The following is a 27,900-nucleotide window of genomic DNA, read 5'->3' as shown; positions in this document are numbered from 1 at the left end:
ATACAGTGGTTACATATTGTTATTGTAAAAGATAAGAAGTTATTAATCAACTATGAACAGTAACAAACTGCCAATGATTGTCTCATCCCATGCCGTTTGAAACAATCATGTATGTGATGAAGCAGAAACAGGAACAGTTCTACTGATTTATAACAATGGCAAATAGCAGCATTAAATTGCTATCCTTAGCTTTGAGGTACAGGTAAGATGATTATAACTAGAGCCCTACCAAATCCACAGCCATGAAAAAGGCATCAGGGACCATGAAATCTGGTCTTCCCCCATGAAGTCTGGTCTTTTTTGTGCTTTTACACTACACTACGCAGATTTCACAGGGGAGATCAGCATTTCTTAAATTGGGTGTCCTGACCCAAAAGGGAGTTGCGGGGGGTCACAAGATTATTTTAGGGGGATCGCAGTATTGCCACCCTTACTTCTGCACCGCCTTCAGATCTAGGCAGCTGGAGAGCGGCATCAGCTGTTGGCCGGGCACCCAGATCTAAAGCCAGTCTCCTGCCAGTAGCAGCGCAGAAGTAAGGGTGGGAATACTATACCCAGCCATCCTTCCTTCTGCACTGCTGCTGGCGACGGCGCTGCCTTCAGAGCTGGGTTCCCGGGCAGCCGCTGCCACTCTCCAGCTGCCCAGCTCTGAAGGCAGGGCCACAGCAGTACAGAAGTAACGGTAACAGTACCGCAACCCCCTCCCCACAAAACCTTGTAACCCCCTTCACAACTCCTTTATGGGTCTGTACCCCTGAAATTACAACACTGTGACATTTCAGATTTAAACAGCTGAAATCATGAAATTTACAATTTTTTTAATCCTATGACTGTAAAATTGACCAAAATAGCCCCTGAATTAGATAGGATGCTAATTATAACACTCTCCTATTTCACTATCTAGCAGAAGCATCCAGGCAGTTGTGACCAGAGACCTCCCAAAATGGTCAGCAGCCCAGGAGTCTGTTTTCCCCACAGGAGACTCAGCAAAGCAAAGGGGGGCAAGGCGCATGTGTTGCCCTTTTTCTGCCTTGCAAGTCCTCAGGAAGCTGCAGTGACCCCGGGCTCGGGTAGTGTCCCGCTCCGGAGGAGCTGATGTAAGTCCGGGAGAAGCAGGGCCTCCAGGCCGGTGCTTTGCAGCTGGAGAGACGCACAAGGGAAGTGCTCAGCCCCTCTCCCACTCTGGGCCACTTTACAGGGGAGCGAGCAGAGTGCTCGACAGGAAATCCGGGGCCTGGCCCGGGCCTCCGCGGGGGAAAGAGACTCGGCGCCCGCCCCGGGGAAGATGCACAGAAAACGTCGCACCCCCGATGAGTCTCGGGATGGGGGAGGGGCAAAGGCTGAAGCGGACGCGGACCGGCGGGGCGGGCAGGATCAGGAAGCCGGGGGCGAGGGGTCGCAAACAGAGAACCCCCCCCACCTCCCCCTTTCTCGGACTCACCCCCTCCCCCTTTTTTCCTAGGACTCCCCCACAGCGATTCTCCGCTCGCCTGTACTCAGCGCCCGCAGCCACCTGGGGCTCCCGGCGGCAGTTTGTATTTTACCGGCAATTCAAGCCCAGCCGCGGGAACCGCCCCCAACCTCGTCTCCCGATTCGCATTAGCAGATTCATCGCTCGCTCTCCGCCGCCTACCTGCCATAGAGCGCCCGGGTCAACTCCACAGCAAGGCCCTGCTGCCGAGCGACTCCCACTTGCGGGCAGGCCGAGGCGGGACAGGGAAGGTTACTTAGCCCTGGGCACTGGCCAGGCTCGGCTCGTGCAGAATCTGCGCACACAAATCTGACAGCAGTTTCCGCTTCCGGGAAGTCTCGCGGCGCTGACGTCACTTCCAGCAACAACAGCAAACGTCAAAACTCAGGAGCTAGAAGGGGGCGGTGGCAGCGACGGCGGCGCACAGGCTCTTAGCCCCTCTCCCTCCCCCTTCCCCTCCCCGTGCCCGGTGCTGCCTGAGTCCGTTCCCAGCCGGCGAGGCTCACGCACCGACTGGGCTCGTCGCGGCGGCGGTTGGGGTCGGAGCTTGGAGAGGTACGAGGGACCCCCGAACTTGGTCCGTGGGGTCGGTGCGGAGTGATGGGCCCCGCGGCCAATCAGAGGTCAGCGCTAGGGTGGGGCTGTCTGAAAGGGCCAATCCGGATTAGGGGCGGGACTTTCCCTGCCCGGTTGGGTCTGTGTGAGAGCCAGAGGCTGGCGCTGGGAGCAGCGTGACCCTAAAGCTGATCGGAGACCGCGGAGCCTCTGCTCGGCCGATTCCTGCCTGCTCCGCGCCGCGCATTCAGTGCCCGCGCCTGCCCGCTCCCTCCCAGCGCGCGCGCGCACACACACACACGCCCCTTTCACTGCCCAGGGGCGAGTAATCCCTCCACCGCCTTTTCTTCCGTAGGGCGCTGGGGGGCGGGGGGGGGGATGGTTTTTATTCCTTTGATGTCCATGGACGGGAGCTTTATTGGGGCGGGGGGGGGGGGCGAGGTAGGTGACGATAGAACAGGCTGATGATGATTCCGAGTTGCTCGGAGCAGCATGTGTGTGAGTAACGTGTAACCTAGAGTGAGGGCTACCTGGGGTCTCCAGCGAGGGAAAGGGGATGCTGTTGGCACTTTGAATTTCCCATGGAGACAGTGACAGCTCCAACAATCATGGACATGAGGAAACGGAATAATCTTTTAAGTAACTAAGATAGTCATTTGAAAAACTTTTTAAAAACTCTTATTAAATGTACCTTTGGCTTCCAAACATAGTTCAGTAGTAATATTAATGATGCTTTATGGCCTGTGTACAGGACTGTAAAGGAAGGTGCACAGTGCACTAGCCCTTGTGCTCACCAAGTGGGGGGATTTTCAATTTGTGCTAAGGAACTGGCATTTATCTTGAACCAAAACAGTCACTGATGTGAGCACAGGCCAGTAGCATTGAAGGATATGTCACTCCTGTTTCACACAGTTCAGACAACATGGTATTTCTATCAACGAGACCATGATTTGACTTTTAGTATTCTGCAGCACACACCAGCAATGTAATACTTACCAAAATGTAGCACGTAAAAGCCATATCCAGGATTGGGGCCTGCTTATGATAGGCTAGCAAATGTATAAATAAATATTAGTGGCTTTCCTCTACTCACAAGGATAGGCCAATCCATCAGCGTCTCAATAGGTAGGGAGGACTGTACAATTTTGAGGTCTTGGAAATACACCCAAATGATTTATTTTGGTATAAACATTGAAGATGGAGACTTTCAAGTAGAAAATTAAACTGACTACTATTTTATACAATATAATTACATTGACTCTTATTTACTGCTTCCCTCAGATGGTTTTATGCCCAGAAATAGGTTCACCCATCATGTTGTAATAGTGAGTTTCTAAAGTGTTCATCTTGATTACTGCAAAACTGAAAATAAATGCTTGATGGGGAAAAATAAGACATCAGCTCTAACCAATGGCAAATAAGCTCTTAGTTACAAATGTATTATATCTTATGGCTTTACGCTGATCAGTTAAAATGTGTCGCCATCTGTGAAATCTGCTCATTTGGTATTTAACTTAAAATACCTATTGTCCTTTATTTTATCATTCCTAAAATGAGTAAGATTTTAATGAAGGATTTTGATTTTTAAACAAATTTCACCTTTGGTATCTTTCCATAAAAGTATGGGAGTATTTCACAAAGAATCTGCTTTTTTAAATATTCTGTCATACTACTGGATATTAGCCATACTTACTCCCTAATGTGAAATTGATTAGAAGTGATTGTAGTCTGACTTCTGAGGTGAAAAGATTACCAGGAGCACAAGAAAATGTTGACTGGCATTTGTATATAAAAATGAAGTGTAGCTGCTTTTCCATGTTTTATTTACAGCTAAAGGAAAGGCTTTAATCTCCTGCAACCAGTATGAACACAAGTATTACCTATAGACAGATAATCCATTTTGCAGAGGATCAGAAGCTAGTATAAAAAACCTCGGTTGTTTGCCTGGTGGTGTAAAGTCCACTTGATAATTCAGCAGGTGTGATCATTCTATGCCCTATTTCTGATAATGCTCTTTATTTCTCACTTGTAAACCTCTCTGGAATACTCTGACCCAGGTTAAAAATGGTCTTTCAGTGTCTTGTAATACTGGAAAAAGTGACAGCTTGAGTTAGCAATCTTCATTTGTTGGATTCTCCTCACACTTTTCAGAGCCCAGAGGATTCTTCTCCCATGTCCTACTTTCTCCTTTTTCTCACTTCAGTGTTGTCGTTGATCTCTTTCTATCTAATTATTATTTTATCATTTGTTTCGTTCCAACAGTATCCTCAGCACTATACAATGTGCAAAAATAAAGATCATCCCTGCTTCAAAGAACTGCAGGGAGGGGTAAAATGAGGAAGGAGAAATGGATGGAAAGAAAAAGTGTAGGCACAGAGAAGAGGGAGTAGGGGAGGAAGAGGGCAGAAGTTCTGGTGAGGCAGACCAAGTAATTACTATTAAATGTCCATTGAAAAGTCCATGAACCGCAGCTGAAGGAATCTAAGGTCCAAGTAACAAATTCAAGAAATCTAGTTTCTATGTCAGGTCGTGAGGAAATGTGGGCTTTACAGCGGAGAGATTATTGGAGTAGGGATGGGCTCTATGGTGGAGAACACTTGCCAGAATCTGACATCTTGTGCCATCATCTAGACTGAATTTTGAAGGACAGCTCAAATTGCCTCAGATCTGTCAACAGCCTGGAAGATTAGCTGGCAGAGTTAACAATTCCAAAATTGTATTTGGGTGGGAGGATCCTGTCACAATGTCAAGACACTGCATCAGAATGTGATGACTTGTCATGACAACACCAAAGCTGTCACAACGCAAACATCACATCACTTCCTCAGGCTCTGTGAGAAGGTGTTTGTGAGCAGCAGCAAATCTTAAAATGAAAGGAGGGGCTTGTTGCACTAACTATTATTAAAGGTGCTTGACACTTTCCACAATAAAACCATGATTTTTGGTTGCTAATAATTTCGTCAAACTTCAACCATTTTGGCTGAAATGCAGGTATCCACCTCAGGCTGAATTTTTGGGGGGATAATTTCAGCCAAATGGTTCAACCATTTCTGATCGAGGCGAGGAAAAACATGTTTCCCCCATGTAAAAAAATGTGGCAACTTTTCTTTGATCTAGCACTCCCATACTTTGGATCAGAGACTAGAAATTGAGCAGGAATGCGTGTTTTGTGATCTGCATAAAAATCCACCCAAATTTGGCCAAGTTATAATCATCTGAAAAATCGCAGTTTGCACGTGGTCAGTAGAGACTTGCTAGAGCTTAATAGCTAAAATCCCAAAAGAATCCTCACTGAACCCCTCAAAATAATCCATTCTCCTTTCACACCTGCTAGTGCTGACCAGATGCTGTGTGTGCCATCCCCACAGAGTGACTGAGCATGCTCCCGCACAGGTCAATAGGGATTAGAAGGATTCTTCCTGTAATGGCTGCTCTGGGCCTAGGATGAGCATCAGAACTGAAGCCTGTCTCTCCTGCACTGTCAGTGATTCCCCTGCTGGCACCCTGGCAGCATGGAGGAGGAAACCATATATCTCAAATGCACATGGGACAAAAGCCAGTTGAGGGTGAGGAAAAGGAGTAGATTCACCAGATTTCTTGTCCCAGACTGGGACTGGAAGAGGAGGAAAGAGAAACTGGGAGCTCGAGTGGAGGAGGACTAGGACTAACTGGGCAAGGGGACTGGGAGCTGCAGAGGGAAGACTGGGTTTGGGAGCTGGTGAGGGAAATGGAGGCAGGGGCTAGAGACGTTGGCTATGGGGTAACACTGAGATTGGACAAGGAGCTGGGGGAGTGGAGAGAGACTGGGACTAGAAAACAGTGTGGGGAAAAAGAAAGATCTGAAAACGATCTGACATAGGGGGATAACTGGGACTGGCTGGGCAAAGACTGGGGCAAGATGCTGGGGAAGAGAGAGATGTGTGTGGGGGAGACTGAGATGGGATATGGAGCCTGGGAAGGAAGAGAGGGAGGCAGTGGGAGAGGGAACTTTGAATTGGACAGGTTGGGCAAGGGGAAGAGGCTGGGAGTAAAGAAAGGCATGGAGATTAGGACTTGGAGAGCAAGATCGGGGTGGGGTGACTAGGACTGACTGGAACTATGACAAGGAGCCAAGAGTGGGGAAGAGACCAGATAGGGGCAGAATGGGTCAAGCATGGGAGGAAATAAGCCTGTTAGAACACTCTCTCTTGTAGAGTATGAAATGGAACCCAAGATTCCTGAGTTTATATTTTAGCCGTGTCAGTAAATATATGAGAAATCCACTGGCAAAGTGCATCTCTCATCCTCCCCTCTAGTACTTGTCCATACAGGGAATTACAATTTATTGCTATGATTTACTCCATTAGCTTAAATGGCAGATTAGTTCTAACATCCTATTTTATAGAACTGGAAGGGACCCCAAAAGGTCATAGAGTCCAGCCCTCTGCCTTCACTAGCAGGACCAAGTACTGATTTTTGCCCCAGATCCCTCAGTGGCCCCCTCAGGGCTTAAACTCACAACCCTGGGGTTAGCAGGCCAGTGCTCAAACCACTGAGCTGTCCCTTCCACTGCAGAATGGCTAAAGGTTCTAGACATGCTGATGACCACGTGGATGAAAATATGACAGCACCTAATTACATTTCTGTATATTAAATTTGCTTTTTTTTAAAACCTAGGAAATTATATAAAAGATCCCCTACAGTAAAAGAACATTATTAAGGTGGCAAAGTCAAACACTCAAATATGAGATGCCTGTGCAACATTAATTTGCCCCCTTTAATTCACTCACTGGGAACTGTGGATAAATATATGAAATACTATATAATGCTATAAGTACACTGAAAACTCAGGTCCTATCTTTCTCAAATTGGGTGTCCAACATTAGTGGCTACTTTTAACTTTAATCTCTCTGTGCATCAGTTCTCCATTTGTAAAATCCCCCTCACATCATGGGGGTGTTGTGAATATAAATTATTTGTGTGTGAAGCACTTATATACCATAGCGATTAGCACCATAGAAAAGCCCATGGAAAAACAAACAAATAATAATTCTGTTTTCAGAGCAGGTTTTGAATTCAATAAGGAATGGGGTCACACACTTAACAATAAAGAGAGAACATGTTGAACAGCTGCTCATTAGCTGAGTACCATTTCCATCGCTGTACATGAAAATCAAGAGTAACAGTAATGTGTTTTCAAATGTATATTTAAACTGAAATATAATTCATATACAGCCACTGCCATTAATTAATTCAATTTTTCTTTCCACTATTTTAACAAGTTGTTTCTATGAACTATAAATATCACTAGATTAAATTAAAAAAAAAAGTCCTCTAGCAAAAGGACTAATCTAAGAAAGACCTGAAATTGATGCTATGAACATTCAGCACAGATTTGTTCTTCTAGAACTGACAGGGTCATCAACATTTACAGGAAGGGCTCCACTAGGTTTTGGGTCACATAACTGATTCAAAGACAAATGCACAGATAGCAGCGAGAGAGAAGTTTCGTGGATTTGAAGACTCAGCTTCACTTTTCTTAGATTTGAAACGTAATTAAAAACTGAATGAGATTTGTTTTTCAGCTGTATTAAATACTTGCCTTCCCAACCCTTCACCAGTTTACTTCTTAAAAACCTTAATGATAAAAGGCAGTCATAGGTAATTGCTGTTTGCAAGTTAGAAAGTGAAGATTTGTAATAAAACTAATCCCAGAAATAAAATTCAGAAAACAGCTAGATTTTAAATGTCCTAATTCTGAAAAATTCTAAACAGTTTAATATTTCCACATAAAAGCTTCTTAACCAGGTAAATCTAATTTGTTTCTTCACATAACTAGAACAGCAAGTTGTGTATTTCTCAGTTCAATAATATGAAAAGTTTTCCCTTCCTTGATCATCTACTACTCTCTCAAATCTACAACATGGCTATCTATTTACTGAGTTTTACTAGACTGAACAACAGATTAAACCAGCACATAATCAACTAATCCTATTGTAAAATATTAAGCACCTGTTTTAAAAGTGCTTAATCACAGCATGTATAAAGTGACACAATCAATTGCATGAGAAAACAAGCAATTTACTTCCTGCCTTTCTTGAGAGGAACACCTAAGCTTAAAAAAAAAAACAAAAAACCAAACCCTCAAGGTTGTTAGCAGCTTCAGTCTAATTCAATAGCAAGTAATGATCACATTTGGAAGGTATACTTTTGAATTTTTCCTTCTTAAAAATATAATATAATTGCAACCATGAAAAAAAAGTGCCCAACTCAGTGCATGTCAATATTTTAAAGTGCCCAGGAAATAAGTGGGTTGGTGGGAAGGGGCTTATCCAGGACTTTCTGGAGAATTTACGTTTATTTAGAAAAAGCAAGTTTTTAGTCCTTAACCTTGTAATAAAAACCTTCTGAATGTGGAAATAATATAAGTGTAAATATATCTTCCTCACTCTGGAGGCAAATTGAAACCAGAGGTAACAACTGCTTAAGGCCTAAATCCTGGTCCCAGCACATAACCTAGACAGTTGTGTTACGGAGCTGCTCTGGGATGGAGGCCATCCTGAGGGTGGAGTTGCTCAGTGGCTATTTATTTCATGGTGAAGAATAACTGGTGGCTCTGTACAGCGGCAGATTCACCAACTCTGCTGTTTCCTGTCCTAATTTACAGAGGCTCTGGAGCTGAGCTCTGTGGTGCCTTGTAGGCTATCAGAACCATGTCTCCTCTCCTGCTGCTGCAGTGTAGTGGAACTCCATTTGTTTTGTGGCCACAAAGGAGAGGGAAGGATTGACCCTAAGAGGCATTAACTGTTTCCATTAATCTCTATACGGCATTGCTGCTGCTGTTTGTATTATAGTAGTGCCTATATACGCCAACTGAAATTAGGGGTCCCCTTGGGCTAGGCACTGTACGTGTACAGGTCTTAGAAAACTGGTGTGTTTCTGGACCGGTGGGAGACTACACAAGGGGCTGGGGATGTGTGAAATTTGAGCATCGGCAGCAAGTAATTAAACTTGCAAAAATTGTAGATGCAAATGTTAGAGGCTCTTTATGTTCAGAACTTCTGATGTCTTTGTGAGTGAATAGATTACTATGCTAACAGATAAACAGTAATGTTAAACTTAAGTCTTAAGCCCATCGAAGTCTAATAGCCTCTTGTAGAGTCTAATATATCCCCACCAGTGTATATATGTAGTGACTGGATCCTCTGAGAATATCTTCTGAACTTTAGTTCTTTGAAGCAGGGATGATCTTTCCCCTCCCTCCATCAGTGTTTTTTAGCCTTCTAAAAGCACCCACGCCCCACTAAAATGTGTATATATAAGAGAGAGCTGTTTATGTAAAATGAGAGGTTTAAAACAGAAAAAAAATCTAAACAGAGGTTCCAGTAGAAATAGAAACCATTCAAGAGTTCAAAAAGTAGAAACAGGCAGAAATAAAAACCAAAGTAGTTTGAATATCCCACTTTTGCAAACTTCTAAAACAATTTAATGTTTTAGTTTTGTGACCATTAACCTTGTTCTCCCTCCACCTTCTCTTTTTGTTAATTTCCTACTAGTTACATTTCTAAGCTCTTTTGGAGCCATTACATCATATGTCTGCCCTTAATATAACAGATCCTGATCCTGATTTCCAGGTGCTACCTGAATATGAATAATAACAGCATGCATGTGAGCTCTTACTAGACCCGTGTCCAAATGCACAAGTCAGTTCAGATATGTCTTGTTTTTTTGTTTGTTTGCTTTTGGTTTTGTTTTTTTTTTGTGTGAGCCAGCAACAGGAGACTGCAGAGCTCAGGAATGAGTGCTCGTTAATTTATGTTCTGCTATCATAGCAGGGGTATAAAAATAAGACTGTTTCACTAAAACATACTAGAATTCAAAGAACATTCCTTTGCTTGGGTTGTGAGTTCAAGTGTGGCCTACTTTGTGAGTAACTACTTTCCTATCCCTTTGGTTAAATACAAGTTATTACTGAAATATTTGTCATTGAGATTTAAGTGTCTAGTTTAGAAGGTTCCTGAATTAAATTTCAGAATCTTCTGCATTTACTATACTCTACAACATAACTAACTAGCAATAAGTAAGAAAAGACATCACATACACAGCTCCTGTACATCTGAGATGCTGGTAAAAAGAGGGCACAGCCTAGTACAACTTTGGTTGTGATAAAAAGAAAGGCCTGGATGCCTTTTGACCAATGTTTTGTGTTGTGATTAAGATTCTCTTTAGTACTGGAACATAAATTCCACATTAAAAAATGGAGTCCTCAAGCCACCCTTTCTAAATCTCATGATATTTAAAACTTGCCATAGAAGAAAATTGCAACCTTTTTTAAAAAAAGAAAAGAAAAGAACTTATGTTAGCTGGGAGAGTGAAGGAAAACAGAAAATAACATTTTCTAGTGTTCAGCCTAGTCTGATTTTTAAGTTTTGTAAGCAAAAGGGCTTCTATCCCTTTCTTGAAAAACTGTTCCATAACATAACAGATCTTATGGTCAGGATGTTTCTAAAAATTCAGCCTACATTTTTCTTAGCTTCATCCCATTACTTCTAGCTATACCCCCTTTCATCATCATCATCAAATAATTTCACTATCCATGGTGAATACATCCTTCAGATATTTGTAGATCTTTACTATGTTTCTCATCTTAATCATTCCTTAGTTCTTCAAAGTTTTTTTTCACATTGATTAGCTCTTCTAGGTTTCTTCAGACTCTCCAGCCTAGCCATCTGATAATTGTTTTTCTGTGAACTCACTCCCATTCAATATATTTTAAGTAGAATGCCCAGAATCAAGCACATGAATCCAGGTGCAGTCACACCTGAGCTACACTGAGAAGAACTATTACCTCCCTAATTTGTGTAACAATGCGTCTTTAAATGCAGCTCAAGATTGGTCTTTTTATAGCCATATCACATTACAAATATATGTTGCAGAGTTGTCAGCACTTGATTTAATCACAAATCTGATAGTATTTGGCATTTCTAAAAAAAACCCGCAGTTCTTGGGTTCAGTTATAATCTGATTTTGTTTACAACACACACAAAATTAAGTTTTTGTGTCCATAACCATGAGAGCTAAAGATGAATCCACCTTCTGTTTTTGAAGCATTTTGTCTAAATAAATAAATAGTAGAAGATCTTTGTATTATTTTTTTGTCTTCACCAATAATTGCAAATCTTCCTAAATTAGAATCAATTCCAAAGTTGTTGGGTTTTATCTTAATACCAATCCCTGCCTTTATTACATACTACCCCACATGCCACTTATCATTACCTCTTGATTATAGTCTCAGTCTGCATTACATTGTTTCCAGACAGGCCATTTGAGTTAGTTTTACAAATAATTCTGAAAACACTAGTCCCAAACATTGTGATCCCTCTTGTAAGTCCGGTTGACTTGAATGGAGCGACTTACATTGTGCTTAGTATTATTTACAGAATCAGGCCCTGAATTTTGTAATTCTGTCCAGAGCATCAATAATGTTTGGCAAATTTTATTTTTTAAGTTTTCATTGACTTTTTTTGTTCTCTGTATCTGTTCATTTTACTGGGGACAGAGGATAAACATATGGCATAATAATTGACAAGATTACTCTTCTCTTACTATTTGAAAGTCAGTTCTACCTTTGTTTTTATTCAGCTTTTCAATACCTACTAGCTATTTCCCAAAACTTTTCATAAATTGTCAATGCAACTGTAAATTTGTAAGCTAATTTCCTTAGCAGCTGTAAAAATGCCCACTGACTTTTTTAATAAATAACCTTTCATTTGGATTTTATGACCCACAGGCTCGCAGATGGGTCAGGGGCTGTGGAGAGTGGCTAGGAACCAGCAGCTGCAACACCAAGGATACAGTGGGCCAAGCTATCTCACCAGAGAGCATGGTAGAAGATTAGCTACTAACAGCATTTCAAACACAAACCATCGTAAACAAGCCCAAGGAGGAATTGACATCTACCATCTGTTGAAAACAAGAAAATCTAAAGAACAAGAAGGATTCATTAACCTGGAAATGCTGCCCCCTGAGCTTAGTTTTACCATTTTGTCATATCTGAATGCAACTGACCTCTGCCTGGCTTCTTGTGTCTGGCAGGATCTTGCTAATGATGAGCTTCTCTGGCAAGGGTAAGTTAATGTGAGGTCACCTGCATGGAATAAAGAGGATTACTAGATTGATTGTGGGTTGTCACACTGTTTACCCTTTTAAACAATGTTTCAAATGTGAAAAGTTACTGTTTAACTCATGCTAATGAACTGCTTTATACATTTTAAGGATTTCCTATTTGTCTTTTTGCAAACAAATATTACCCAGGTCAATTCAGACTTGACGGGGAAAATCTGAGCCCAGTGCAAGTCCAGATCTGTGTGAAAATTATAAACATCCTGTTGTTTGTGGTATCACTTCTAGAAAGAAGACTAATGGCTTGTCTTCACTGCAGTGTTAATCAAGGGTTGCCCCTAACTCAGATCCCTTCCCCCCCCCCCCTGCACACACAAAATATTATAGTTCAAGTTCAGTGGTACTTTAAATTTGAGCTAGCTGGCCCATCAACAGATGTGGGTTGAAGCTCAAGTGATTGCTATGCTGGAGTTGATAATGTAGAGGTAACTCAGCTAGTCTGTGCTGCTTAAGTGTTGTTTGCAGTGTTGTCATTCTCACTCAAGCTAGAAAGGAGTTAGCTTGAGTTATCTATGCTCACATTAGCACTGAAATGAAGACAAGCCCTCTAGCTCACTGGTGTCTCCACAAGTGCTTTTCATTGCTCACTAGGTGCCTGGCAATAGAAATGTAAACCTTTGTTGTGCAGAATGTTACAGTGGGTCTAAGTCCAGCATATATAATCTAAACGGAAAAGCATTAACAAAGAGAAAGGATTAATGCAGTAAAGCACAAGTGTCATACTGCAGTGGTAGTAAAGATGATGTGGATTGTAGACTTTTTTTAGTCAGTAAGCAGAAGAAAAGTCAGGAATCCATTGTCTCCATCAAAAATAGAGAACTTAAATGTAAAACTCTATGAAAATTGATTTGCAACATTCAGATAAGAGTCATCCTTTCATAAGATTCAGTTTCAAATTAAATGAACATCTAGTTGAAGCTGCAAGCAGGCTCTGGCCAGTACTGAGTCCTGACCTGGACTGAGCATCTAGAGGCCAGGGATCAGGTTTATAGTGCCATGGTCCATTCTACTTTGCTTCAGCCAATGAGGTCCTTCTACCTTTCCTTTCCATTCTGGGTTTCGTTTGTTTTTGTATTGTGGGTGTTTTTAAAACTTGTTTTAGCTGTTAAAAACAGTGTGCCATCTTATCTTCCTCTGGCCAGGAAGAAGTAAGGGACCAACAACCACCACCACACCTGGACACAAGAATTAAACATCTGGCAATTTCACACTTTACAATGAAAAGATGCAGTGATGCACTCCTAGCACCCAATGATGCTGTGTAAATATATAAATACCAAAACTTGCAAGCCCCCTCACATGGCCTAAAATGAAGTCCATTAGTGACTAGGAATTACTGTTGTCTTGTCCTGGTTCCATAGAAATCTTAGACTAGGCACAGATATTCCCTTAAAATAAGTGTATACATTTTATAGCATAAAGACTAAAGGAAGGAGAAAATAAATCAGCTCTGCAGTGTACACTATATAGCTGAATCCTCTTCTGTTTTTCCCTTTGAGGTATATTATACAATTACATACAAAACATTAAGAATGTTATTTAGGTTGTAAAGTCAAGCACTCAAAAGTTAGGAAATGCCAGAATTAACATAATCTGTGCAGTCTTTGTTCAGCTCTCTTGTGCATTTGGATTATGATACTGTCATTAATTACATGATCCCATATAACTTTTCACAGGACCTTGCCTCATTTAGTGCATAGGATGACTGATTGTCAATTAATGAGCAGCTATTCAATATTTTTTATCCCCATTGTTCAATATGCCAAGTATTTTCATACTAGATTTATTCCTGTTTTGGTAGGTTGTGCAAATCCACTTGGGGACACTGCTCTATATACAATAAGAATCCACCTCTAGGATTTTCTTTTAGAAGATTGTATATGCAGCTGGATGAGGGCAGTCTCACCTTTAATGCCAACCCTGATGAGGTAAGTGGAGTGTTGCTAACATCAGTAACAGTTGCAGTAATTTTAATACAGTTACAAAAAAAACGACATGAGAACATTGAACTTGTAGCAACATTCCAAGTTGATTTTTAATGGATACTGTGTTGTACTATGTGAATCCTGAATACTAAGTTATGGCCCTATACTGATCTTTTATGCTTACAGTTCCCAGACATATGATTTACTTGCTTGACTCATAAGTACTCTGCCCAGCAGTTTAACAGATAGATGTCAGAAATTCATAACCATATCCTGACATGGAGGTGGGATCCTGGTAAATAAAACAGTGGGCAGTTTCAAAAATGGTTGTGATATGCCCACAAAAATAAATATTTAAAAAACCTTACTATGTAATATGGACTTTATCCTGCTTTCATTGAAGTCAATGCCAAAACTCCAGTTAACTTCAGTGGAGCAGGCTCAAACCCTAAATGCAGATGAAACCTGCCATAGAGCGGAACACCATTGCATCTATGATGGTGGGGGACATTGTTCATAAGCAGTCTTCAAAGACAATACACAAACCTCCAATTTCAAGGTGCAAATGTTGAAATAATATCTGTTAACTTACCCTGCCTATAAAATTACACTAATGGAACAAAACTGTTAAAGACTGAACTTTTGTAAATAGCAGTGATTTTGATTTTTCTGAATGCTTCCTTTTTAATAAACTTAACTCATTCTGTTACATTAAATATGTACATTTTAAATAAAAAGATCTGTCAGAACTCAAAAAAGAAACTATTAATTCATATAACTAGTCAAAACCAAACTAAATTCTGCTTTTTCCCAGTCTAGCCACATCTTTGCTTGTGTGAGGAGAAATTTGAGAGTTGAAACAGGTTTAACCTAGGATACATGTGGTAAAAACCCCACCAGCATTTTGAAAATATTCCCTTGTGTATAAACTTAGATTCCTCATGCATCACATTTTCTGCAAAAAGATAGTAAATCACACTGAACAAAACTGAGTTTTCACTTTCTAAGTATATTTATATAATAAAGACACACAAGTGGTAATTGGATAAATCCAGAGTAGTAAAACATTTTTTTTTCAGTTTTGTGTTTAGAAACAAATGATTCGCTATGTCAGCATCATACAGATAATGTGTATGTACAATTGCCGGACAAAATGATAAAGCAGTCATATAAGCCAATACAACAACATGATCTGGTTTAAATTCTTTGAGTCTCATTTGCCCTGGCTCACATTTTTTTTTTATTTGACTGCTGAAAGCCATGCCCTTTTTATAGATCACAAAATATAATAGTCAATTCTTTTGATACACTACAAGAAGAGGGCAGAATACTCTAGACTCCCACTGAAGTTATCGGTATTGTGCAGCTCAAGTTAAGAATGAGTCATATATTTATTTTCAGAATAATCTTAGTGGAGCTACTACTAGAGATGAAATTCTACAAATGAGACTTTACACTGAGATATTTAAGATTTGTTTACAAGAGTACAAGTGCTAACCCTAGGCCAAGGCCAGGCTGAGTCCTAAATCTGGTAACAGCTCTGCCTACATACAGTTCCCCCTGCAGTTTTAATTGGATATAATATTATTATTCACATCCTGTCCTAAACTGCAATGTGCAGTTACACTCCAATTTAGCGGTGAAGTAATTTTTGTATAGTGTAAAGCACTTTGGGATTCTTCAGAATAAAACGTACTATATATAAATATAAGTACTTTTTATATTACATGAAAATTAACAATTCCTAAATCTTCTATAAAATAGGCTGATTTGTATATTAAATGTATTATTTTACATTTGCTACTTCAGAATTCACAATGGTCCATTTGTCAATTGAAATATGAACAGTCAGCTTCAGGTCCCTTGAGAGCCTGGAATTTCATTGTATCTCCTAGGCGCTTCTGATCTTCTCTCCCTGTGGAGCACCGTAGCCTGGCAGGAAGTGTTCTGGGCCTGAAAGTTCCAAGAACATTCACTTGTTTATTTTCTTTACAACTGTGATATTGGCAGAATTATTACTATAAGGACACTGTGACTGATATGATATGAAATGACATTCCATTATTACAAATCCTATGTCTAAAAACTTCCTGCCCAACTCTGCTTTACATTTAGTAACAGACCTGATTAAAATATTATAAAAATAAGAATACTTACGGCCACAGGAGCAAGATTCTCCAAAGGACACCGCCCATGTCATGAAAATGGGTAACCAAGCTCCACAGCAACAGCTCCAGAGCTAGCAGTGGCTCACGGGGTGGGGGAGAGCGCCTGCACACTTTGTGGTAGGATTATCTGGTTCACCATTGTTGTGTGCATGACGTTGTGAAATCTGCCGTATATGCTGTATTGACTGTGTGCATGAGCTTGCATAATTCATGGCAGGTGACCACATTCTGCTGAAGGATGTACCTGACCATCTGTTTACACATAACATGACAACCTCCTTATGCATGTGCAAGATTTGTTTTTTATTTTTATTCCATTGGCAGCATCCTCATAGCTAAAATCTATTTTGTTTTTTACTTCCAAGTGTATCAAGATTTTTAAGAGTTTAAGAATTATTTTTTATAATCGGCCAACTTAATTTTCTGCCATATATTATTCTAAATAATGTACAGTGCGTGTGAAACTTTCCCACACAATACTCATTCCATATCATGCAGAGTTATTACTCAAAGTTTGGAGGTGTCATGGGTAGATTTAATTTTTTCTCTGAAATAGGAAGTCATAATTGTAAAGTATGCTTTAAAGATTATTATGAGGCACAGTTATGCACTTAAACTATAAGTGGAGGTGGGAGGAGAACATTTGCCTCAGAAAAGATGTCCAATTTCTGTTTTACTCCTAATGTTAATAGTCTTAACTGAATTGTTTTATTAACATTTTCCTTCGTGGATAAAGGGTGAAATTTTGGCCCCACTGAAGTCAATGGTAAAACTGTTACTGACTTCAGTGGGCCTAGGATTTCACTCATACAATATAATAATGTTCTAAATTGTAGTGAGTATAGTGTATCTATAATTGTTTGACATTGCTTATTTTCTCATCCTCCCCTTTTTTTTCCAATTGTTCCTAATTTTGTCAGACTAATTCATTTCTTGGTTGGTGAGGGAGATTTTCTATGCTTTCCAGTTTAGAAGTGATTTTTTTTTCAGAAGTTTTGAGCAAAATTGATTAGTTTGTTTTGTTTGTTTTATAAATACCCTCTTTCCCATATGTGTCTATCTAAATTCTTGTGCAAGGTTAATTCAACAGCTCATGGTAAAAACATCAAATTGGCTTGTTTTATACATCTTTAAGGAAGAAACTAGGCTAGAGGGAAATGTTCAGTAGTCTAAAAGTTATGAGAATTGAAAATGGAATATCATATATGCATAGTTTATTATTTTTTTAATTTACCTGAATGTCACAGTTCAAGGCAACTGCACCTGTATTACTCCTCTATGGTCCCACAAGGGCACCTACACTAGGCTCTAGGCTCCTCAGATGTCACCTCTCTTAAGTGGAGACTGCTTCTCTGTCCCTCCTGACCAGGGCATTTCCAGGCTGAACAGTCCCCATACTGTACTGTGCAGCAAAAGACAGATTTCCTAAGCAGGCCTGAATCACTTCTCTAATCAGAGACAGCAAACAGTGTAATTGCCACAGTTAAGTTACCACACTTAGTTCTTTCTAAGCAAGCACATTTTTTCTTAAGGTGAAAGCATTACAAAAAAAATTAACAATAAAAATCCCCTACATGCATGCTAATAAGCTGACCAGAGATGACCCCCTAACTCCAACAAAAGCTTTGGATGGTGATTAGTCCTTCAAACCCCACATGGGTATTTCCTGTGGTCATACATTCTTCACAGCTTCAGCTCAAGAACAGCATCCATGTCTTATGGGGTCTCAGTGGGCCAAAGATCTTTCAACCCTTCCCTGAGAGTTAGGCTCCCCATTGGACCAAAGGTCCTGTACACTTGCTCTGTCTCAGGTACCCTGCTTGCTCTCCCAGGCAGCCTGGTCCTCTCTGCTCCCCTGCTGGAGCAAGAGTCTCCTCTCTCCACCTGTCCTTTTATCAGGGCCAGCTGTGCCCTAATTGGGTGCAACCACACCTGACTGGAGTGGGATGACCGCCCTGCTACACACACATACACCCCTCAACATCCCACGCCCAGGGGATGGGAGAGTCCTCTAGCCTGTGTGACCTGGAGATGTCCTGCCAGTCGCATTCGCTTCTCTTCACTTCACTTTCCTTCAACCGCAGGCCCAGGTCTTCCTTCTCCTTGTTCGCCTTCTCCAGCTCTGCCTCTGCTGTCTGGCAGGCCTGGGTTCCCGTCATAGCCTGCTCTCTCACAGCCTGTGTCTCAGTCCCCTTTTCTGCCACCTCATGCTGGTGGCTCTCTGGCAGGTCTACCGCCTTCACTGCAGTGTTGATCACGCTCATCTTTGCCCCTTCTGGGTCCCCAGGCACCTCCTTCTTTGGCCACCCTCCCCTTAGGGGGCAGTGCCTCTTAATATGGCTCCACCCACAGCAGCCGAAGCAGACTCCCTGCCCGTCTGCTGCCTTGGGCCTCTCATAGTCTATCTTGAGTCCCCCCCTTCTTGCTGGAGCTCAAGAGGACCCTCCACCTTGGGCCTGGGCACTCCCACTGCAGGTGTCCGCTTTGCCCACAGGCCCAACATGTCCATCGTCCCCTGGGTTTCCTCACCCAGCGGGCCTTCCCAGGGTCTTGTCCCTTCCCCTGCTGTGGGTGAAGTACTTTGCCCCCATCCCAATAGGGACAATCCCTCCTTAAATGTCCACGCCTTCTGCAGGCATAACAAGCCCTGTACTCTGCCACTGGCCTCCTGGTGCAGGGATTTTCCCACCACTCTCTGTGGTCTGTCCTGGATTCCTTCCTCAGTAGTCTTACAAAGGTCTGCTGTTCATCAAGCAGCTGCCCCTTCTGTTTCTGCAGGGCCCAGTAGATCTCCCATTGTCCCTCCTGGCTCACCTGTAGCAGAGTCTCTGGTGAGCAGCGGGGAGACTAATCTCCTTTCGCTGGGGCACTGATGCTGGAGTCTAGCCAGGGATGGCATAAGAGCCCTCTGCAAAAAACAAAACAAAAAAAAAAAAACACCTCTAAGTAGGTGGGATCCATCATCCCCTTCCCCTATATTGGCACACCTTGTCCAGGCCTCAGTTCCCCTTTTATCAGAGTGGACCGTAAATGCCCACATTCTCCACCATATGTAGCAGAGTACCAACTCACTGGCACGGCACCTCCTACTGGTCAGTCTGGGCATTAGCTCATTCAGCTCAGGAGCACCCTCCTCTGGCCAGTTTCTCTCCCTCAGTTACCTGCCCTGTTGGCTCCACCACCTCTGGCCCCGTGTCAATCCTGGCCCACAGCAATCCCCCCACACTCTGGGTCTCCCCTCCCAGCTTAGTAGAATCAGGCTATCATTTAGCTGAAGATAACGCCTTCTTGCAGAAACCTAACACAGCAGTCACACAGCAACTGTTTATTTTATACTGGCCGTATCTTTGCTATAGTGCAGTAGAATAATACTTAATATGTATATAGTATTCAGCCATAGATCCCAAAGTGCTTTACAAAGGCAGATAAAACATCAGTTGGGGGTTGGTCCTGCTTTGAGCAGTGGAGTGGACTAGATAACCTCCTGAAGTCCCTTCCAACCCTGATATTCTATGATCATTATCCCCTTTTGGCAGATGCACACAGAGAGGAGGCAATTTGCCTAGCTTCACATAGTGAGCTAATGGCAGAACTGGGACTAGATCCCAGCTGTCCTGACTCCCAGTCAGGTAGTCTCTGAGTTTTTTTTGGTAAGAGATTACAGTATGCAGAATATTGCAGAGTGCAGTAAAACTTGTGGAGAGAACATACTTTGTAGTTTTTGCTATGTGTATCAATGATGCATTTACAATCTATCCCATACTAATAGTGTTAGCAGCAGACTAAGAACAGCAGCCCCTGCTCCTACGTGAACTCTCTAATGAGTTCCAGCAGAGAGAATGTCCAGTGCTGTCACATATGGGAGTAGTTAATGAAAATGTGCTAAAAAATTTAGCAGATGCTCACTGACCTGCACAGTAGTGATTCTTTATTTCAGTCATTTTTTTGTATTTTAAACATTTATCCAGAGCTAAGCAAATACACAAAACTCAGAACTATGTATGCCAAATGTTAAACTTTACCCAATTTTTGCATTAACCCTGATAAGAGAAGTATAGTTAGGGTGTTTTTTGGGGTGCGGACAGGGATGGGGGAGAGAGTGATTAAAGCCATTGGCAAAAATGTGTTTTACTGTCCCATAACTCAGAACTGTCAATTTTGTTCAAACTTTTTTTTTAAATCATCAGGCATAAGCACAGAAAACTTTAGCCCAAAAGGTGAATAGTTGCAGAAAGTTATTGGCATATAAAAACAGAGCTGTTATAATGTAAACCACTTGCAACCTTAATTATCTATAATATTTGCTACAAGATACCTACCATAATATATCTACAGGAAAGTACTGAGCTGTAAACAAATGATAAAAATAAAAGCTGTCCACACTGGCCCCTTTCCAGTAATCAAATTCTCTACAGCGCTGAGTGGCATCTCTAATAAATTTCTCCAATCTGATCTTCCCTTTCTCAAGACACATCCTTGGCAATGCAGTCCAATAATCACCCAGATGTGCTTCAAAGAGTACCTCAGCCCCTTCACACATGTAAATTGTCCACTCTCCTGCTGTGCATCTATTACTTTTAATCCATTTCCATGTGCTACAAGAAATACTATGCCAATGAAATCTTGAGTAGTCTAGCTTTGGCATGTTGAGTACATTTGAAACTAAATTTGAGGTAAAGGCAGTGTTCAAAGGTTAACCAGCATGGAATTTGCATCATTGTACATGTGTGATGGAAGCTGGACCCCTAAGGCAGAGGATGAAAAGTAGCTAAAATGGTTTAACATGCATATTGAAAATATTATGGGTAGCGAAGAAAATAACTGCAGGAGTACTGCAATAATGTGGAGTGAAGTGAATGCTGATGAAGAAAAATTAAATCTATATTACACAATTTCAGACATCCATCCATTCTAAAGAAAAAGGGGAGAGATCAGAGGGAATGCAAATGAGAACTGGTGTAATGCATCGGAATTAATTGGTAACACGAGAAAGGGGTGGCATGAACAACTAGTGACCATAAACTAGAACCTGTTGTGATAGTTACTTGCCTCCCTAGTCAAGCATAGCCCACAATCATGACAGTTAGTTGCATATACGTTAAATATCCCTTCTTAAATTTAGGATTGTATCCTGGGCTTTGCGGACCTCATAAACAGCACAATGGCAAAGGAAGACACGGGTAGTTCTAAATCACCTTTTCTAAGCCCCCAATCCTGAGGATAGCCAAAGGATAAAGCTGGTCACAGACACAATTTAGAGCAGCCATGAAACTGCTGTAAAGCATGGCTGCTGGAAAAGTCTTCTAAGGACCATTTCACAGGACCATGATTGCCAGAGCATATTATCCTGCCCCCGCACCCAAGCGTGCCCCCACCAGCCTTAAACCACTCCTACCCAAAACTTGGTGAGAAACAGGTGACATAAAGCTCAATAGACTGGGTTTACTCCAGCCAAGGATTCCCCTTTGCTGAGGGAATCCTCAGATGCCTGCTTAAGAGGGATCAGTGCAATGGGACTTTAAAGCAGATTATCTGACATTTAGTTTTAGCTTCCTTGTAGAATTATGCCCTTCATATAGTGTACATTCGTAGCTGAACATGCTTATCTAAGGTGATAAAGTAATAAAGGTGATTTATTTTGTGAGGGAGGAAGGTGACGGAGATGCCATAAACATACAACAGTTTACACATTTAGCGAGCAGATTGTCCAGTATCCTTACAAATAACCTTCACTCAGTGTGAGCAAACAAAAAATGGGGAAAATCTTTAAAAAGAAACCATTTCAATTTGGTTCAACGTATTTGTTATTTGGGGAGAAATAACAGCAATTCAAAAGTGGCTCTGTTATTGTGTTGGAATGAATATACAATCACACCTTGTGTGTGTGAAAAAGAGGAAAAGGAAATGAGTGAGGAGATGGCATTGACAGAAAAAGATACAATAAAAGAAGGAAGCAGAGCTAGGGTGGGTTGAGATGTCAAATGAGGAGCTGGTAGCTTGTATAATGAGTACCAGCAACACACTGTTGGTCATAAAGAGCCTTATATAGCACAGAAATGTTTTGCAGCATCTCCCAGCTCTGGGACAACACATTCAGACTCTCTGTATAGAACAGGTGACTTTTTTCATTGTGAAGGTAGATGGTAAAAACATTTCTGTTCAGATTGTCCAATGTCTCCCTCTTTTAGTAACACTCTGTAGTAAGAGAAGTAAGTGCTGTGAGGACACAGCTTGTTTAAAAATAGGATATTCCTCAAGGCCCCAGTTCACTGAACACTTTAAGCACATGCTTATAGTTAAGCACATACTTTAATCTTGCATCCTGATTCAGCAAAACACTAATGAGGCAGAGTTAAACAGAAGATGTAATGAGATACTGTAGTGTTGCTGTTTTGCTTTTTGTCGTATTTGAGCAATTGTCAAAATACTTGAGGCATCAGTAAGCAATTTTAATCATTTTGATAATCCATTTTAGTTTCCCATTTAAGCCTTGATTCAGAAAAGCACTTAAGCATGGGTTTAAGGCCATTCGTATTTGGAAAAGCCCAGATAAATCCCAATTAGGTCAATGGGTATTAAGCACATACTTAAGTTCATGCTTTAATTTAAACACATGCTTAAGTGCTGCCCTGAATAGGGATGCTTACCTGAATCAGGCCCTAAAGTTGCCTAGATTCCTTGTTCCTAACAGAAAATTGTTTGCATATATTTAATTTTTTGCATATATTTAAAACATTGTTTTGATTATAACCAAAGAACTATGTTACTTCAGGTAACATTTTCCACAAATATAAAAACAAATGATGAACCAGTTAAAAAAAAATGGCTAAGTAGCATATTATGTGTATGTGTGTGCTAGTCTTTCACCTGTGTTTTAGGTCTCTCAAGTGAAGTCCCTGGTCATCTCAAGATTTATTTTCTAGTTTCATGTTTGCTTGACATGGTTCAGCTTTTCTGTCTTACTTAACTATCTCACTTTTTATAAAATAACTTTCCAGATTAAAAGCTCAGTCCTGCACTCCTTATTTACCAGTATGCAGAACTTTGTCATCATTGTAAAGGTTGCTTATAAACAAAGTGCTAGGTTGCCCCCACTGTGTCTTTATAGATATAATTTAAACCAAAAGGGGAAATTTGAAATATATTGTAATGTACCTGGAATCGGAAGATTTATAATGGAAAAAAATTGTAAGGGTTATCTTATTTGGTGATGTAGGGAGTTGCACTGATACACTGATGTCTAAAGCAAATTAAGAGACTGCATTAGATTGCACATTTGTACATATTTTAGCATTATACTATCATGGTAGTGATGCCATATTTACTGCTGAAGACGCAATTTGAGTTTAAGCCCCTTCCCAAAAAAGTTATGCTCTGAGTTTAAATTTGTCACAGCTGTTCTCCTATTTTCTCTCTCTCCCCACCCCTCCCCCCAATTTTTGGTTAAAATCCAGTAAGCTGCTTTTGAATTATAAGACCATGACAAAAGTAGTTTTCATGCTTTGAGATATCTAAATTCAAGAAAAGCATCCAAAAAGATTTTAAGTATTGTATTTGCATGTTCAAATTTGGCATGTACATACTTCTCAGTGAAAAGTGTGTGCTTGGCAAAATGTGGAAAAATGGTTGTAATGTAGAAGTAATAAATAAGTGAATAGAGGTATGTTCATTCTGCCACTTTCTAAACTAGTTTTTTTTAATTAGGGAGAGGCAGAGTGCTGTTGGATTTTTTTATACATATATACTGTACGTATGTGTGTGTGAATCTGGATCTGCACTTTGAATAAACACACTTGCATTTATTTGAGTTATTATACATTTAATTAAATGTATATAGTGCATTTATTTGAATGTGATCCCATACACATGGAAGAACATTGAAATCAATGCTTTAAATAAAACAAAATTAAAGGCAAAAAGCACATTATGGCCAAGATTTTTACATGCACCATAGTTAGGAAATTGTAAATTATGGTCCCTACAACAAACATAATTTAATCACCATGTATATACTTATGATGACAGAAAATAGTAAGAGAAAATAGAACAGAGACAAATTATGCTTGCTGTGGGATATGTAATTTTGAATTTCCTACTGTTAATACATGTAAAATCTCAACCATAATGTTGCATTAATTTTATTTGCATTTGATTTATATTAATTTTAAATTGTATTGTGCATGTTGAAATGCCATTTAGAGGATGAAGGAGGTATTATGCTAAAACATTAGCAGGCTTATGTTCCAGTATTACTCATTACAATATTTTCCCATAAAAGAATTGTTAAGACCAATCTTATTTATATACAAATGTCCTTTTTTTGTCTCAGGGAGTTAACTACTTTATGTCCAAGGGTATACTGGATGATTCACCAAAGGAAATAGCTAAGTTTATCTTTTGTACAAGAACACTAAATTGGAAGAAACTGAGGATCTATCTTGATGAAAGGTAATTTGAATCTGTAATGAGGAAAAAATGCTATATTCATTTTCAGTCTGTAACAACTTTCTGTAATCACTCTTCTTACGTGTATTAAGCTAATGAAAAATAATCTTAATTAGAAAAATTTGAAGTAAAGAGCAAACACAGAGATTCAGCTAAAATATATTATTCCTAAAGCAGAATATTTACTCAGTTCTAGCATGTGTGTGTATACACCACTATATATAAGCATACTGTGTTTATCTAGTAGCGGTCAGATAGTGTACTTATTTCCACATTTTCAGTTCCAAGCTTAAGTTTTATTTGTAACTAGAATGTCACCTTACGTAGGAGATCTTTGTGCTGTCTAGCATTGGAATGTTGTTAATATTTTGCTATGTATATTTTTTTCCTGTTTCTTAAGAATAAGATTCACCTTTCCTCCCCAAAGAATGCCTAACCAGGCTTTAAGCAAGACACTATGTTTAGACTGGGATGTGAGAATTGTAGATGTGCAGAAGAGTAGACCATAGGCTGGAATTCTGGATGCTGATGCTCCACAACCCCTACTTGGGATGTTTCAGCCACTGGATCAGTACATTTTGGATCTCTTGCCTCTCCCCTGGCTTGCTTCCACATTTCCTTTGCACACCAAGCCCTTTTGATATTCAGGGGATAGATGGAGCATGCACTCCCATGGAAACTAAGTGTTGTGGAGGGCCTGTATGCCGGCCCTATGCACCATGAGTGAATATCACCTTAGTTGAGCCTAGTTTTAACAGAATGCTGCCTTAACTGCTTTTTAATGTACATAGGCCGTGAAAGGCATATTGTATATTTATTCCTTTTACTGTGGTTTCCTTAGCTTTGTCAGGTATTGTTGCAGCCTCAATTTCCTCTGTACGCCGTGTGTGTGCAAATTTAAATATTGCTTTATTATAATTTCTCTAAAGTATTAGGCTGAACTGTACACTACTGTGGTAGCAGTCTGAGGAACATGTTTCCTATTCTTGTTTTATCATTGTTGGATTTTTCCTTCATTTTCTTATGACAGAAAATACCTATAATTCAGACTCTTTAAGAAATCTTCATTTTAATTTCTGAAACCTTGTTTCATGTTTAAACAGTAGAAAGGAAATTTCTCTAATTTTTTTGTTTTTTCAACCAGGAGAGATGTTTTGGATGACCTTGTGACACTGCACAACTTCAGAAATCAGTTCTTGCCAAATGCACTGAGAGAGTTTTTCAAACACATTCATGCCCCTGAGGAGCGTGGGGAGTATCTTGAGACTCTTATAACAAAGTTCTCACACAGATTCTGTGCTTGTAATCCTGATTTGATGAGAGAACTTAGCCTTAGCCCTGGTAAGAAGAGAGGACTTCGTGCAGTGAATCAGTCTATATTTATCTACATATACTTTGGAAAATGTTACTTTTCATAGTGGGTTTAAATTGGGGTCTAATTACATTTTTCTAAAAGTAGAAAGATGAGTCTTGGGAGAGGGTCAGTTCCGTGCATATTGTACACAATAAGTATACAAACTCCTCCCTGTCAGGAGCTACAGTAATACAGACAATCGTAATTTAAAAAAAAAATACCTTTTGACTTACTGATTTTCTTCTTGTACATACCTGACAGGCAAACAACTTCCATGTACAAAAAGCGATTTTAAAAAATTGTGTTGAATCTTTTCCCTTCACCCTTGTCTGCCCTGTAGGTTCTGATTCTGTAAAGACTTGCACATAAGCTTAACTTTACACTCTGTGAATAATCCCACTGAAGCAAATAGAGTGAATTCCTGGCCTCATTGAAGTCAATGGGTATTTTGCCATTGACTTCAGTGGGGCCAGGATTTTACCCAGCGAGACTGCTCACATACTTAGTGTTTAGAATGTGCATAGCATTTGCAGGATCAGGGCCTTAAAGTGAAATCTCTTCAGGGCAGGGATCTGTCTACCTTCATGTCTGTAAAGAATTTTGCACACTTTGGATACTAAATAAATATGAGTACATTCATTGGTGTTTGTTTAGCACTGCATTATCATTATAACTTTTTAATAATAATAAATTGTTTTCAATGAACTACTCATGTGAGTAAAATTACTCATGTGTGTATTTATTCAAGGAAGCCCTTAAGATTGTAAGATCCTTGAGCAGGGACTGGTCATTTTAGTTGCCTGTAAAGTGCCATCCATACTTATGGTTCTGTAAACAATAACTTCATAATGTTCTCTTTTCTTTAGATGCAGTTTATGTACTATGCTACTCTTTGATTCTGCTTTCCATTGATCTTACCAGCCCTCATGTGAAGAACAAAATGTCAAAGAGAGAATTTATCCGAAACACACGACGTGCTGCTCAGAACATTAGTGAAGATTTTGTAGGGCACCTTTATGACAACATCTACCTTATTGGCCATGTGGCTGCCTAAAAGCACAATTTGCTAGGACTAAGAATTTGTAGTTTACAAAAACTAAAGCTACCCAAGGAGTTAATTATTTTGTAGATATGGGGGTTATATTAGTGCTGGTCATTCTAACCTCTGTATACAATCACAATGTGTGTTGTATGTACTACCTTTTTTAGCAATTTACCATGGGAACCGAAGGATTTTGCAAAAAAATTTCTTAATTTTGTTTAAGTTTTGCACAAAGCCGTGCCATTAGTCTGACACAGCCATTTATGAATGTTAAACTGACATTACAATCTAAAGCTGACAAGATGGTGGATTTGTGCATTAGATTTGCTTGAAAACTTTAACCAGTTCCATTCTTTTTTAAAATACCATGTAATGTGTACATATTTAACTAAAGAGATTTATAATCATAATTATTTTATTGTAAAATATTTTAACTAAAGTTTTTCCTTTTTCTCTTAAAAATAGTCTTGTATTTCTTCCTTTTACATTGCAAACTTTGCTCTTGTTTTCATGATGTTGTTTTTCTCAGCTACCTGAGTTAAAGCAAAATGCTGGCCATGACACTCCATCAATAAAGTTTGTTCGAGTGGAGTGTTTAAACTAGCATTTACTATTGCATTAGCTAACTTAAATTAATTGGCAGTCAGTTATTAACTCAAGTTAAAATGAGACCACAAACTCTAGTTAGACAAATCCTGAAGACCTGTCTACAAGAGGAATAGACTAAAAAAATTGACTTTTTAAAATTCAAGTTTGAAAGCAGCCTTAACACGTAGCAT

General features: G+C 40.2%; 2 protein-coding genes and 1 long non-coding RNA gene across 7 annotated transcripts in view; 1 reads left to right on the top strand and 2 right to left on the bottom strand.

The window, feature by feature from the left end:
- The window catches only part of CEP44 (centrosomal protein 44), a 46,731-nt gene extending 34,579 nt beyond the window's left edge, over positions 1–12,152 (bottom strand). For 2 of the 4 annotated variants that reach the window (XM_045018174.1, XM_045018177.1), the window contains exon 1: positions 12,074–12,152. The gene's annotated coding sequence lies outside the window, so the exon portion shown is untranslated. Of the gene's footprint in view, positions 1–1,513; positions 1,600–1,633; positions 1,786–12,073 lie in introns of those variants that run through there. The other 2 variants (XM_045018175.1, XM_045018176.1) reach the window with 2 other exon arrangements.
- Positions 1,857–27,333, top strand: FBXO8 (F-box protein 8). 2 transcript variants are annotated; one of them, XM_045018180.1, is made up of 6 exons: positions 1,857–2,094; positions 11,796–12,132; positions 13,989–14,115; positions 24,610–24,728; positions 25,870–26,066; positions 26,946–27,333. In XM_045018180.1, exons 2-6 carry the CDS (start codon positions 11,804–11,806, stop codon positions 27,131–27,133), a joined length of 960 nt encoding a protein of 319 aa, XP_044874115.1. In that variant the 5' UTR covers positions 1,857–2,094; positions 11,796–11,803; the 3' UTR covers positions 27,134–27,333. The 2 variants fall into 2 exon arrangements, with proteins under 2 accessions (XP_044874115.1, XP_044874113.1); XM_045018178.1 differs by having other exon boundaries at positions 1,858–2,026.
- LOC123371043 lies at positions 15,104–22,560 on the bottom strand. The gene is made up of 2 exons (XR_006579690.1): positions 19,095–22,560; positions 15,104–16,065 (listed from the first exon to the last, which is right to left on the bottom strand). It is a non-coding gene; the product is annotated as an uncharacterized LOC123371043 (long non-coding RNA).
- Positions 27,334–27,900: the final 567 nt, after the last annotated feature.

This window comes from Mauremys mutica, chromosome 5, assembly GCF_020497125.1.
Source record: "Mauremys mutica isolate MM-2020 ecotype Southern chromosome 5, ASM2049712v1, whole genome shotgun sequence".
Taxonomy (NCBI): domain Eukaryota; kingdom Metazoa; phylum Chordata; order Testudines; family Geoemydidae; genus Mauremys; species Mauremys mutica.
The sequence above is the reverse complement of the archived record's forward strand: the minus strand, read 5'-3'. Positions and strand labels throughout refer to the sequence as shown.